General features: G+C 43.4%; 1 protein-coding gene across 3 annotated transcripts; it reads right to left on the bottom strand.

Annotated features, from left to right (window-relative positions):
• Positions 1–1,108: 1,108 nt before the first annotated feature.
• On the bottom strand, positions 1,109–7,914 carry LOC124065220 (circadian-associated transcriptional repressor-like). 3 transcript variants are annotated; one of them, XM_046400405.1, is made up of 6 exons: positions 7,693–7,914; positions 5,546–5,948; positions 5,325–5,400; positions 4,884–4,962; positions 4,326–4,509; positions 1,109–4,233 (listed from the first exon to the last, which is right to left on the bottom strand). In XM_046400405.1, the coding sequence occupies exons 2-6, from the start codon at positions 5,894–5,896 to the stop codon at positions 3,613–3,615; spliced, it is 1,311 nt and encodes a 436-aa protein (XP_046256361.1). In that variant the 5' UTR covers positions 5,897–5,948; positions 7,693–7,914; the 3' UTR covers positions 1,109–3,612. The 3 variants fall into 3 exon arrangements, with proteins under 3 accessions (XP_046256361.1, XP_046256360.1, XP_046256359.1); XM_046400404.1 differs by having other exon boundaries at positions 5,546–5,898; XM_046400403.1 differs by lacking the exon at positions 7,693–7,914 and adding an exon at positions 6,477–6,740 and having other exon boundaries at positions 5,546–5,898.
• Positions 7,915–13,724: the final 5,810 nt, after the last annotated feature.

Below are 13,724 nucleotides of genomic sequence, written 5' to 3'. Positions count from 1 at the left end.
GGTGTGATGTTGGAGCTGCGAGAAAATGGTGCTTGTCTCAGTATGTTTAATTCAGGATTTTGAGTAAAATTAGACTTCTGTTTGATTAAATATACAACATCAGAGCAGCAACTCAAGATTTTTGTTCATCAAGTATCTTTTGTTCATCTCCAAATTACCAAATCCAAATTTCACCTATAAAAAGTCAAACATAGTGAAAACTCCAGAAGAAGCTGATCATTAATTTATTTGATTAACCATCAGTCAAAAACCCCAAAACACTCAGCTCACACTCAGACAAAACAAAAAAAAGCAGCAAATCCTCACATTAGTAGTACATAGCTTTTTCTTTACAGCTTCCCTCATTTTCACCAAAGATTTACAGCATAAAATCACATTAATTTATGTTACATAATATTAAAATTAATTGGCACCCAGTGTGCATCCACTAGCTTTTTCTTTTGTTGTATACATAAATGCATCACTGGCAACACAGAGGAGTTTAATGGGCTTCAGCAGGATACTTCAGGAAACATCGAGGTTAAGTTTCACCCTTTGATTTTTCTTAGAGGGACTGAAGTCACCATGTGTGGATTCAGACAGCAGACTGGGGCCTCTGATTTTTTTGGCTTTTACTTTCATAATTTTAGATAGCACCTTTACATGACATTTTATTCTATGTACAGACACAACCACGGCAAGATCTTCTCTGCTACCTACAGGAGCTTTTTACTACTTGTGATCTCACAAAATAAACAACCGACATGCATGAACTCACATATGAGCTAAAGTCGTGTTTGCATTCGGTAGCAGCAGCTGGTTGGAGGATCAGCCAGCCCCCCCACTACTGCCAGTCAGATTACTGAGGCTGTAGTCTCACACCCTGCTGCCCCTCCTTCCCTTCATCACCCCCCACCCACACATACACACATGCAAACACACACTTATAAATGTAGTCTGTAAAGCTGCACCCCATTGAGTCACACATCTGTTTACTGAGAGCTGCCTTCCAAAGTCGAGTCGAGTCTTACTTTGTCGCACATTATATTAAATATATAAGTATGCAAAAAGCATACAAATGTGTGAACACAAATGCACCAAATAATAAATAAAAACAGGCACACAGTTCAACTTTCAAAAATGTGTCATTTATTAAAAGATTTCTTCCATTTCATCGTTATTGAAAAAGTAGCCAGAAGAGAAATATCATGTAAAGATGGGGTGAGAGAGAAAGAGAGACAGTTTATTCTAGAAAGAAAAGATACTAACAGGATTGAAGGAGATGAAGGAGAGAGGGCAAGGGCAGACGAATGCAGCAGAGTGGGGGAGGGGAGGCGAGGGGTGGGACGGGAGGGGGGGCACTACAGTCAGCTTGTACAGTTCAAGAAGAGAAAGGCAACTAAAATAAACAAGACAAATTTCTGACCAATCAGCAGTGGTCGCTGCAGTAGAAAACATACATGAATAAAAGGACATGAACGATGAAAAATAAGTGCAATTGGTTTCTCTGTCATACCGCAACCGTATAAAAACAGGAGTCGGGTGGAGGACACCCCCAGCCTCTCATCAGCGTCTGGCACATACGGACCGTCATGTCTGGAGACGGGATTGGGTACGGCTGCCTGGCTCTGGGTCTGTGGCTGAAGGTTTGTACACTCCTTCCTCCACAGACAGAGGCAGTAACATGGAGGCTGCCAGTGGCTCTGTGTTCACACGTGGTGCTCTTTTGGGGGGAGTCTGGTACGGGGATATCACCCCCCCACCTCCACCCCTCTCCATTTATCGAAATAGTGAATGAACCACTCACCAATTTAAAAATATTTTAGTCTAAATATTTACAATATTTTTGCAGTATAGGTAAATCCAATCACATCGACAAACCCCCCCTCCTACATTTATTGGGAGCAGATGTCCAAATAAAGATGGAGTCTCCTATCAAATATCTAAATTGGACTGGAACTGGAATTAGTACATTAGCAGCAGTAGAGGGTGGTGCAAAAAAAGACATTTATATTTTCTCTGTTTTCTTTTTCAAGTTTTCAAGAGCACCAGCTATAAGTGCAGTCCAGTCTGTTCCTCTGCTGATCAGAACCCAAAGAAAGGCTACAGTTTAATACTACATGACAAAAAGTAGCCACCGCTGTTTGTGTGTGTAAAAGTTAGTGATGTAGGCAGATTAGCTGTAGATGTTGGAATACTAGAGCTGGACCTTTTTAAGCAGCAGATAGATGGTTGACGATACTGTTGGGTTTTGTGTGTAAATTTTGAAGCGAGATGAAAATGACTACATGTAGGCTTTCGTGACTGAATGCGTACTGGTTTTGTGAAACAAGAGCAAACAATCAAAACGCAGTATGAATGCACGGAAAGCACCAAATGCTTTTCTGAACACATCCTATTTGGTAAAAGGCACAGTAGTCCCATAGTCGAATCATAAGATCATGAGGTTTCACTTCCTTCGTTTTCCCCCCTCATGATAGCAATAAAAACCACAAAGAGTCAACAGCATCTTCACGATCGCCTCAAACAAATTGTAAGCCAAACTATGCAGGCGCACAGCAGGCGATATTCAGCTGCCCAATAAATAAATACAAACAATAAATAAATGCAGTGTCCGATCTACACATGAATAAATTAACTGTGGGACCCGAGAGTCAGAGGTCTTTGAGTTGTCCTCTTTTTTTTTTTGTCCTCCAGCTGGTCTTCCTTGGATTTTCATGACTCCATCAGTTTGCCGTTGAGGACCGGGCAGACAACATCTTATCCACAGCATGACAAGATAAGTTATTTGTGACCTCTGGTCAATCTGATGTCACTCCTCTCGATGCCTCGCTGCAGAACGCCAAGCACCCAAACGGTTCTTGGATTACATTCGTGAGTTGATGACATCATTTTTTCCACAGTCTCCAAAGACTCTAACAAACCACATGTACAGTATAATGCTGCATTCTGTACACTCACATCACTAGCTACAAGATTTTCGGTGACTGCAGTGTCACGTTTTGCTCTTCCAACCAGTTGCTTCAGTTCTATCTACAAGTGAAAGTAAGGTCAAACGTGTCTCACGCTGGGTTACTCACTCTGGACTGAATCCTAACTAGAATTACCTCATCACAATAAACCATGGAAGCCTCATATTGACATCAGCTTTTCTATTCTCAGATGGAGCGTGCCCATCAAGTCAGACGTCTGCCAAAACCGTCATCTCTCAGTATATTGATTGCTTTGATGCTGAGGAGAAATTATTTGCTCCTCGAAATTCCTCAAAAGCTCTCCTGTTGATCTTTACTCAGAAAGATGTAAATAACTTGTGAGTTTTAGGTGTTCTTTCATATCCCCCTAAACCACAAAAGTTTTTGTGCAAATGTTTATTTATGATTATTATGTAATTGTGATTATCAACTCTCATTGGACTTGGTTCTTTTAAAGACATGGTGTCCTCTTCTTTGAAAGAACTGTTGGTTTTGGTGAGGGAGTAGTGGATGGTTCACCTACAATTCTCACCACCCCCTTCCTCTCTTTAATGCATCTAAGATCAAAGGCCTTTAGCCTCTTCCCTACTTCCTCTCACAGCAGCTCTTAGCCCGGTGGTGTAACAAAACAAGGCTGCCGGCTCTTTCCTTGTTCAGTGCATCAGGTCTCCAACGAGGTGGGGCACACCCTCGGGAAAGGCTTGAGTGTGACACGAGGAGATTGATTTTGATCCTGATGGGTCTTGACGGTCTCACTCTGGTGTTCAGCAACAGGCTGGCTTTGGCACCGGATGGGCTTCTTCAGATTTTTGGGGTGCTTGGAGGGTGTGGTAGAAGAAATGGAGCTGTCTTGCGTAGCTGGACTACCCTGCCTGCCAGCAAGGAGGGCAGCAGAGATTGGCTGGTTTTCGCTGTTACCTGCCATCGCGGTGCCTTCATGTGAACGGCAGGCCTTTCGTGGGGACAGGATTGGCGCAACATGTACCCAAGTCAAGCTTGGCTCAGAGCTTTGACCTGCTTTGTATTTTAATAGCTTGCCTACTTCTTCCCTGTCACTGTCCTTTCCCTTAGTGTCCTCGTTTTGCTGGCTATTACCAGCCACACCTGGTAAATTTTGGCTTGCATCAGATGCTATTGATGGAGGAGGAGGAGGAGGAGGGGGGTCATCCCTTTTGACATCGTCTTGCTTCATCCTCTTCTCTTCTGCACTGATGCGAGGGCACTTGACCATCCCAGGGGAAGGTGTGGGAGAGTCTGTACCTGTCCAGCTGAGTCTGCGCTTCTGGAAAATGAGCAGGAGAGTAATTTGCAAGTGAATATAGAATTCAATTCACCCTGTTGTTGGTGGGAGGGTGGAAACTTGTGTGTTCTCACCTTGACGGGAATATGTAACTGATCCCTGTGCTTGTGCGGTGGGGTGGAGGTGGAAGTGTCTTGGAGGGAGCGAGCAGGGGATGCTGCGACGCTGGAGGATGCAGAGACAGGGTGAGCGGCGATCTGAGGAAACCAAAGCTTCAGCATCACCTCCACCTGGAGCAGAGTGTTCAGGTACTTCTCCCTACAAAAAAAATAAAAGAACATTGAAAAAGCAGGTAAAAATTGAAAGTATGGAAAAAATGTTAATGTACAGGAAAACATAAAGTTATGTATAATCATCTGGATACATTTTCTTCTAAAGATTGGTGTTTCCCTTGCACTGCCAGTGAACGCTGCAACTCTACCTACCCAAGCTAAACTTTTCAATAAAACATGGTACTGTAAATGAGGCCTGAAATGGAAGACTACTTCACTGGTGCCTTCTGGTTATTCAAGTTACATGGTAAAATACAACTAAAATATAGTGTCTGGTGATGCAGAGGCAAAATGACAATGAGTAACAGAGAGTTAGCAACACTAAGGACTGACGTTGGAACAATATGGATGACATCTCACCCGCTGTTAGGTCTCTGTAAAACCCCCACTATCCTCTGGATTCGATCCATAGCAACGCTTTGCTGGAAACTACTCAAACCTGCCAATCAGAAACATAACAGCACAGTCAGCATTTGCACTCTGAGACGCCGTGGTCACAGAAAACACACGTACATCAACCTCTCTATCTCTCTATCTCTCTCTGACGCACTCACATGTGCTCACACCAGTTTCACTCTGTGATATCTGTAAACTCTAGTGAGCTGATGAGTCAGCCACAAGGCTGTCGCTTCACACACGCTGCACTTTGGACCACGTCAATACAGACTGCAGCACAGAGAAACACTTCACAGCAAAGGAGTGAGGCCGCTCCGATTGTACGCACTTGTGTTCAGCATCGACAACTTTAGTTGCCAGTCTGCACACATGCTTGAGTGGAAGCACTGATGTGAGGATGCTTACCACGGTCGAATCGGCCCCTCTTCAGTCCATTCAGCAGCTCCAGCAGTGGCCTGACGAAACCCTGTAGCTCAGCACACTGACAGAGGAGGGCGGGGAGAAAATAAATTAATACTGACTCTGAGTTAGGCTTTGCTGTCTGAATGAGTCTGCTGGGTTTTCCACTGCACAGACGTTGCTCTATTATCGTTCTTATCATCACTGTTTTTCCCGGCCCTCCTCACCTTTTGAGCAAACAGCAGATCTCCCTGTGTTTTTGGGGCCTGGCTAGTAGAATCCGTCACGTCCAAGCCGATGTGAGCCACCTTGCCACCGCTCTCCGACCTGTACGACTCATCCTCTTCCTCTTTATCAGTGAAGCCGTCGCACGTCCACTGGGACCCGGGACTCTCTGATCCTCCGTCTCCATTGGCTGCCGCCCCGCCCACGCCACCGATGATGACAGAGGAAGAGCCATCCGTCAGGAAGACATCTGCGTCGTCCTCCGCCTGCTCTGAGTCGCTGAACAAGAGGCTGTCGCTGGAGCTCAGGGAATCAAAGGAGGGCTGAGAGGAAGTGCTGCCCTGGGACTGCATTGCTGTTGGGGGCGGCAGCAGAGGGTTAGGGTTATTATTACAGCCGGTTCAGCTTTGAGAGAAACAAAAAAAAAGGCTTAGATGAATGCTCAAAACCAGCATATTTTAAGTTTGTTACTAGAGTGAGAGGCGGGCCGGATGGTGACAGGAGGAGTGAAAGACAAATCAGCCCAAAGAAAAGCTTTCCAATTGGCAATACTCAGTTTTTTCACATCTCTCTCTTATAACCCCAGTTTCTCAAAATGGTGGGTATACCAGTGCCCTAGTTTAACATGGTGCAGAGTGGGACTGGGGCTAGGCAGTAGGCACACAATGGTAATGCATGTCTGGCTCCCATTGAGGAGATTGGAGACTGGAGAGGAGAGTAAAATGTGAGGGGGATGGGAGATTGTAGAGTAGTGAAATCAGAATAGCACACACACTCGCTCTCTCTCTCTCTCTCTCTCGCCTACTGCCTCCGGTGCTCTCTCTAGCCCCTCCTCTCTGTCTCGGGCTTGCTCTCCATCCCCCTCTTAGACTCATACAAACACACGCACACACACACGTGCACATACACACACACACACACACACACACAAACCCTCTCTCTTTCCTGTACGGCTGCATTTCTGTATGCCTCTCATCTCTCTCTGGTCTCCCTTTGGCTCATCCTGTTCGTTATGCACACAAGCCTGGTTGCTCTTCTTCTTTTCCTCTTCCACAGACCAACCTTCCTCCTCATCCTCTCTTACTCACATTTTACATACTGTATCTCCGGCCATGCGCCTCTCTCTTTCTAGTCTATCTTTCCCTTTCTTTCTTTCGTTTTCTCTCTCTGTAACCCGAGACCCGCTGGTCTCTGATCCCACCAACACATAGGGAAAAATTAGAGAGATTCACAGTAATACTATCAACTATTACACACACTAACACACAGCTTTTATCAATATGAGAAACAGTCTAAACCCACTCAGACAAAGGAGAGAGATTTTTTTTTATAGTGGCAAGAACCACCCATTGAGTCCACACAATGTCTCAATTTAAGGAAAATAGAAACATTTCAAAAACCACGTTCAGATTTTGCAACCAACTGAATGCCCTGCCATTCACATTTTATGGCTGATGGCTGTGCCCCTCCCACCCCGGGTTTGTTGTTACCTTTTAAAACTAAATGTCACGTTGTTTACAGCCGTCTGCGTGAGCCAGCTGAAACGACAATTACGGAACATTTCTTCTTCATTCCTAATTTTCACACGCCCTCTGTGTTTGCTCACAGTCCACGGTGGTGGGATAAGGATGGAGACGGAGGTAAAGTGGGTGGGATGGCGCGGGGGTGATGGTGAATGTGTGGGTACAGTCTGCACAGGTAGGCATGGACCATGAGGCTGCGTCTCAGGTGTTGGCTGCCCGTCTGTGTCTGCGCACCGCGATGCCCACAACAGGAAACAACACACTGCACATTTCTGTACGAAATGTTCCGTACATTTGTAATAAAAGTACACCCTTTAAAATATCAGAAATCCATCCGCTTTACAGAGTAAATTTGGAATATAAGAGAAAAGACGATTTATCAGCATAATGTTCTGGGTATATAAAAGCCCTGTAAAAGCATTCGCAAAACATCACATGGTAATGAATTATTAACAAAAGTAGATGACTCAAAGTCACGCGAGAAATAAACAGCTTTTGGCTAAATTAACAGATTGTACAGGGGGCACATACAGGATATAGCGGGACAGGAAATTCCTTTAGGCTAGCCTGCCAACTTCGGGAAACGTAAGCCATATAACAAAGAAAACCGTTAGAGGGATACTCACCTTCAGTGCTCTGAGATAAAAAACAGCAGCTCCCAGAAACAATCGTTAACGGCTCTATCTTCTACTTTGATACTACAGATTCGTCAATACACACTCCGTAGCTGGAGCTGCATCGGGGCGCCCAGCCTCAGCTCTCTCTCTCTCACACACACACACCGCCGGGCCGCTCATAGGTTTGTGTCTTTGCTAGCTCTTTCTCTCGGCAGTTTACGAGCGTCAACATGTGCGGGAATCCACGTGCCCACGTTTTGCGTTCGTTCTATTGGCTGCCGTCCCAGCGTTGGCGCACGCCATTGGCCGACCATTTCAGCCAGTGGTTGCGTTACTAGCCGTTGATTGGACGACGGCCCGGGCACTCACGGTCCTGCCCACTCATGTGTCGCGCGTGTGTATGGTGTCGGGCAGGGATGCTCTACTACAGCGAGCTGGTGTAAACACACGCACGCACGCACTACGGCGCCGGCTCGAGAAATGCACAATATGTCTTATGCATATGATGCACACAGTATTTAAGGTCCCGCCTCCTCACAGCACAAACGCAAGCTCGCCGTGAACGCATAAAATAAGAAACCTTACACAACTCCGCTCACTAATCAAACTGATTTGGCTTTAATTGAATCAATCTGACAAACAGGCTGTTTAGCGTCACACACATTAAGGTTATAAAAGTGAAATTTGTGTCTAAAGGCTGAGCTTAAACAGTAGTATTTTAGCTTATTTTATCACAAATATAATATTTTATGCTATTTTGTATCACTTTAGCTCCATTGTTAAAATGCATTTATTAATACATCAAAATGCGAGTTATAAGGATTTGACCACAATACAGCAGATCAGCTTCCAGGTCCATGATTTATGGCTTCTCCCCACAGGTTGTGTGAACTCAGTGACCCTAATTGAAGCAGTGCAGTATACCAGCACTATACGTATAGACCACACACACATACACATATGTTGTCTGTCTCACACTCATCATGGGTACTGGCATTTTCTCTCTTTACACAACTTTAATTGTGGTCAATTATTTTGCTGACCCTTTACTGATATTTTTAGACATGAAATACAAGGTTAAAGCATGAGAAACTGTAGATGCCTCTAAGCTCCTTGCATGTCAGGGATGAAGGGGATTCCCATCCCCCACTAAACATACAACATATACATGAACTCACCGACCCCTCCTCAACACACACGCACACACACACATACCACAGGCTGTGTCCTTGTTTGACAATACCTGTTTTTGAACCTTGAAAACTATACAGTCACTTAGTAACCTTAACATCAGGTGAGCAAAGCTGCCCCCTTTTATTGTCAAAACACAATAATATTTAACCTTTGGTAATAGTAAACCACTGGAAAGGAACCCATTTGTGTATACTTAGAAGGGACCAGGTCAACAGAAAAAGCTTTCCACCCCCAACAGCATTCCTCTGCAACACATGAACCCAATGAACCTCCTCTGAGTTCATGGGTCCTGAAGACCACCCCCCATCACTGTCATCTTTCCATCTCCCTTCCTCCCTTTCGTCCCATCCCCCACTTGGCTTCTGTTGGATGTTTTTTTTCTTCACTTTCCATCCTCTTCTCATTATTGTCTCTTGTATTGACATGCTTGAGAATTCAATAGGAGTGACCGTGCTAAGCCTAACCCTATGGATGGTGCGTTTGTCGATGAAGTGGGTGAAAGTGCACTGCGTCAGATCGGTCCCTAACATGGAAAATATAGTCTTCCCCACAAGGGTTACACAAGGTGGCAGAGAGATGCACATGTGGAAAAAAATAAGTTATGTTGTCTCTGAATGTTTAATACAGTGAAAAAAAAATATTGTAGATTGGCTGCTATGGCTTGTCCTGTGTCCACTTTTGACATGTATCCCGGCTCAACAAATGATACTGTAGTTTATGTTAGGAGGAGACTGAGAAATCTTACATTTCAGTCATATTGAATATCATATTCTTAATGTTTCTGTAAAATCTGTTCATCTTCATGTCTTGCTTAACTTGAAAGCATGCAGGTTTTCAGGTTAGTGAAGACATGCAGGAGTTCCTGTAAGGCCAAATACAAAAGTAAGTAGGTGTGGTGAGAGCTAGACACCAAAACAGAAACCTGACACACTGAGGGAAGACGGGGGCTTTAACAGAGACTAAACTGTGACCTGCCTCCACTCTGACAGCTGAGACCGCGCAAAATATCACGTTTCACCTGAAAATCAGGACAGCTGGGAAACAATTGCTGCTGTCGTTGGGTCATCTCTGCACTTCACCTGCCTGCTCATCTTCTCCTTTACCCTAATCTCACCCACAGGAATTTTAATGGCATCCGTCCATTTTCTATACCGCTTATCCGTCAGGGTCGCGGGGGAGCTGGAGCCTATCCCAGCTGACTACGGGCGAGAGGCGGGGTTCACCCTGGACTGGTCGCCAGTCAATCGCAGGGCCAACACACAAAGACAAACAACCACTCACACTCACACTCACACCTAGGGGCAATGTAGAGTAGCCAATTAACCTAATGTGTATATTTTTGGTATTGTGGGAGGAAGCCATATTACAGTCAAACATATTTGAAAGATGAACGTGATGACAAATATATTCCCTCTCTGCTGTTTCGTTTAAGCTTATTCATGCGTCTGTGCCTACCATAGACGGCACAGTTCATATTTCATGCCACGACGCGCAGGGAAAAAAAAAATAATACTGTTAAATTATTGTTTTTAAGACTTAAAACGTGAATAATCTGGTTGGAAGCAGCCCAGTACATAGTGAGCTACATAGTCAGTTATTTCAAGCAATTTTTTTACAAACCACTATCACGTTCAGACAGACAGATAGTCATTCGGCAGGCATGGCATTGGTGGACCAGGACTTTCGTAACCATCGGGCTCATCAGATGTTGAGCATCACTTTGCTCCATGCGTTACAACAGCCCTATAGGACAACAGGCTGTGGGTTAAAACACTGAACCTGGCCATGGATCACTACAAATGAAGCCAGAGAAACTCCTGTCGAGGCTGCAGCGTTCTCCCCCGCTCACATTAATGCAGCCGGGACATGTGTTCATCAGTATAAACAGAGGGATGTTCACATGTCAGACAGACGCCGCGCTGCTAGATTTGTGAATGAAATCAGCTGACACGCCCCCTGCGACGACACGGCCAATGGTGTCTAAAAATACTCTAACCACGCCCCTTAATGAAACGCCGAGCGACCAATGGGAGGCCGCCAAACGTTATTGCTGTTGCATAATTTCGCTGAAGTGCTTCACGTTTAAGCGGCGCCGGTACACAGTGTGAAAAGATGGAGCTGAGAGGCAGACAGGACGTGGAGAACAAATGGAACAGTGGCTTTACTGGCATATAGACGTGTCAGTAGTTTGAAGGGAATATTAAAGTTTAAGCTGAGGTTGCCTCGTGATATGATTACAAAAATGAGTGTATCGCGGAAATACAAAATTAGTTATAAGGTTGCTTACGGTAAATATACCAGATAGCTCATAGAAATGTCAATTTTGGAATTTCAGAAAAATCTATCTAACGTCAATATAATGGCTTTACTAGAGATCTCACACTCAGTGCAGTAAGTGATGTAACATTTGCAGATTTATTATAGTGTGTTAAGTTTATCCTTGTCTCCACGTGATGTAATCTACATCAAAAACACTCTTGGCTGCCTTGCTTTTGGTGTTTTGTTTTTTTAAAGGGAAAATCCACCATTAAAAAAAAAATCTGTGAATACAATTAACCTTAAAAACTTAAATAAGTGATGTCACTGGGTGGCAGTTGTCAGTTGCAGGTGCCAGACTCGCATGGGATCACAGAATCTTTGCTTTTAGATATTTTCTGATATTGTAATTTCCCCATCAAAATCACTACAGATGTTCACTGTCTGTGGAGCACTATCAGGATTTCTTACGATATCATAGGAAGGAATGACACAGACAAGTTCTGTTAAAGGTTGAATTTAAAGAAAAACAGTGCAAAATATGTCACGTGGAGAGGGCTCCCCCTAGTGTTCAAAGCTGAACAAATCATGCACGGTATGCTCTGTTTATGTAACCTTTTTATAGGTTTCCTCAACTGCTTAGGCACATTTCCCAAAACATTTTTAAAGTTCACAGAACTGAAGGTGCATTTCCCAAAACAAATAACACGTGCAGTAAAACAGTTACTGCACTTAACCTGCCAATGTGTCTAACTCACCCTAAACCTTTAACCCGTGAGTCAAAATGAAGTTATTGTGTCAGTGAGTGAGTGAGAGACGAGACGGAAGCGTGTTCCTCGACTCCTAATTCTCATACAGTCTTGTCCTACATGTTTTCACTGACTGAATGCCCACACACCGAAGCTAACGGACTGCTGTTGTGCAATCAAAGTGACTACTGCACTTCAGCAAACAGGAAACCTCACACCTGATGCTCCCCCTTGCAATGCAGCGGTGGAAGAATTGCGTATGCCACAACAATCCTCATACACGTTTGCTGTTATGTCATCACAAACAGAATCCATTTTGCAGCAAGCAAAGACATCCAGTTTAATGTTAGATGATCTTATACTTTCCACTGGCGTGCAGAGACACGTTCCTCTGTGGGATTCAAGAAAGGACAGTATGGTGGAAGGAGCTCCATCAACACTCAACTTATCCTCTGATAACATTACTGCTGGACTTTACAGCAGCTCCATATCAGCGGCATTCATGAAATGCGGTCTTGACAATTCAATGGACAATTCTGCATGTGACACAATTAAATAATTCTAACAATATTGTGGAGAGAAAATCCATTCCCCTCAGAAGAAAACAAAAATAAACTAAATGTAGACAGTAGTCATTTGCCTAAATGTCACATAAAACATTCAGAAATGGTGATAAAGAATGAGAAATATATCAGAATGTCTTCAGTGAAAAAGGCCTTCAGAGTCTCCACATGGCAAACGAAAACTAATAAGAAGTAATTTACTATACACATAAAACAGTTATTATGGGGTGGATCTTCACTGCTTTCATACATTTTTTTCACATTTTTACACTGCAAATTATTCTTACAGTAAGTACTCTAAATACCACATACAGTACTGGAGCCTAGGATGTGCACATGAAATAAACTTGGATGGATATGGGAGAACATATAGCACGATATGATATGTGAAGAAGAAGAATCTTTTATTAGCAGTATATATATTTTTTACATACACATACTGAATTTGACTTCTGCATTTAACCCATCCTTGAACACACATGCAACACCCAGCAAATTACATGCAGTGAAACACACACAGGAGCAGTGGGCAGCATCAAGTGCCCGGTGAGCATATTGGGGGGTTAAGTGCCTTGCTCAAGGGCACATCAGTATTTAAAACTTATCAATATATTCTTGCTTTTTTTTTTTTTACATTTTTCCTCAAAATAAAGATACTTCATGGAAATGAGCAGACTAGCCTACAAATGGTCATAAAGTCATTTGTTACAAATAATTCACTTTTTCAGACACATAAGGTTTACTTTAACACTCCAGCCCTGTAAAAAGTATTCAAGTTTATCAACATTTGTGGAGAAGAGAATCTCAACAATGAAATTCTCTCACCAAGACACTCTCAATAAAAGAAAAAAGTCTAAAATTAAATTAAAAACATCAAATGTACAGCATATAAAAGATGTCCCTAACATATGATGTAGACCATAAATAAGCAATGTATACAGTTCACATTTAAATGACAGATGTCACTGACATTTCAGTATAAACTGAAGCACAACTGTGTACAAGTGACAAGTCAGTGTGAAAAAGACAAATGACACTTTAATTAAACACACATCACATATCATTGCTTTGTATTAAACACTTTATACTAGTAAACCACTGTATTAGTCAGAGTGACACATCTGACTCAGTATTTTCTAGCCGACGAAGTTACAATGACAAAAAAGGACTTCAACCCAGCAATAATTCGAGAACACTTTTTGGAAATTTTAGCGTGTCTGACATCTCCTCTCAGACTGACCCATGTTCATTTCTGCTCCGTATCTGCATCACATGGCTC

Source organism: Scatophagus argus, chromosome 9, assembly GCF_020382885.2.
Source record: "Scatophagus argus isolate fScaArg1 chromosome 9, fScaArg1.pri, whole genome shotgun sequence".
Classification (NCBI taxonomy): Eukaryota; Metazoa; Chordata; class Actinopteri; family Scatophagidae; genus Scatophagus; species Scatophagus argus.
Note: the sequence above shows the minus strand (reverse complement) of the source record. Positions and strands in the feature narration are given on the sequence as shown.

Excerpts from the sequence above, each read along its gene's own strand:
- LOC124065220 (XM_046400403.1), bottom strand. The coding sequence starts at position 6,519 with ATGAGAGGCATACAGAAATGCAGCCGTACAGGAAAGAGAGAGG. Across the intron at positions 4,963-5,324 it reads GAGGGGCCGATTCGACCGTG|GTTTGAGTAGTTTCCAGCAA; the intron begins GTAAGCATCCTC and ends TCTGATTGGCAG. Across the intron at positions 4,234-4,325 it reads AGTTACATATTCCCGTCAAG|AAGCGCAGACTCAGCTGGAC; the intron begins GTGAGAACACAC and ends CTCATTTTCCAG.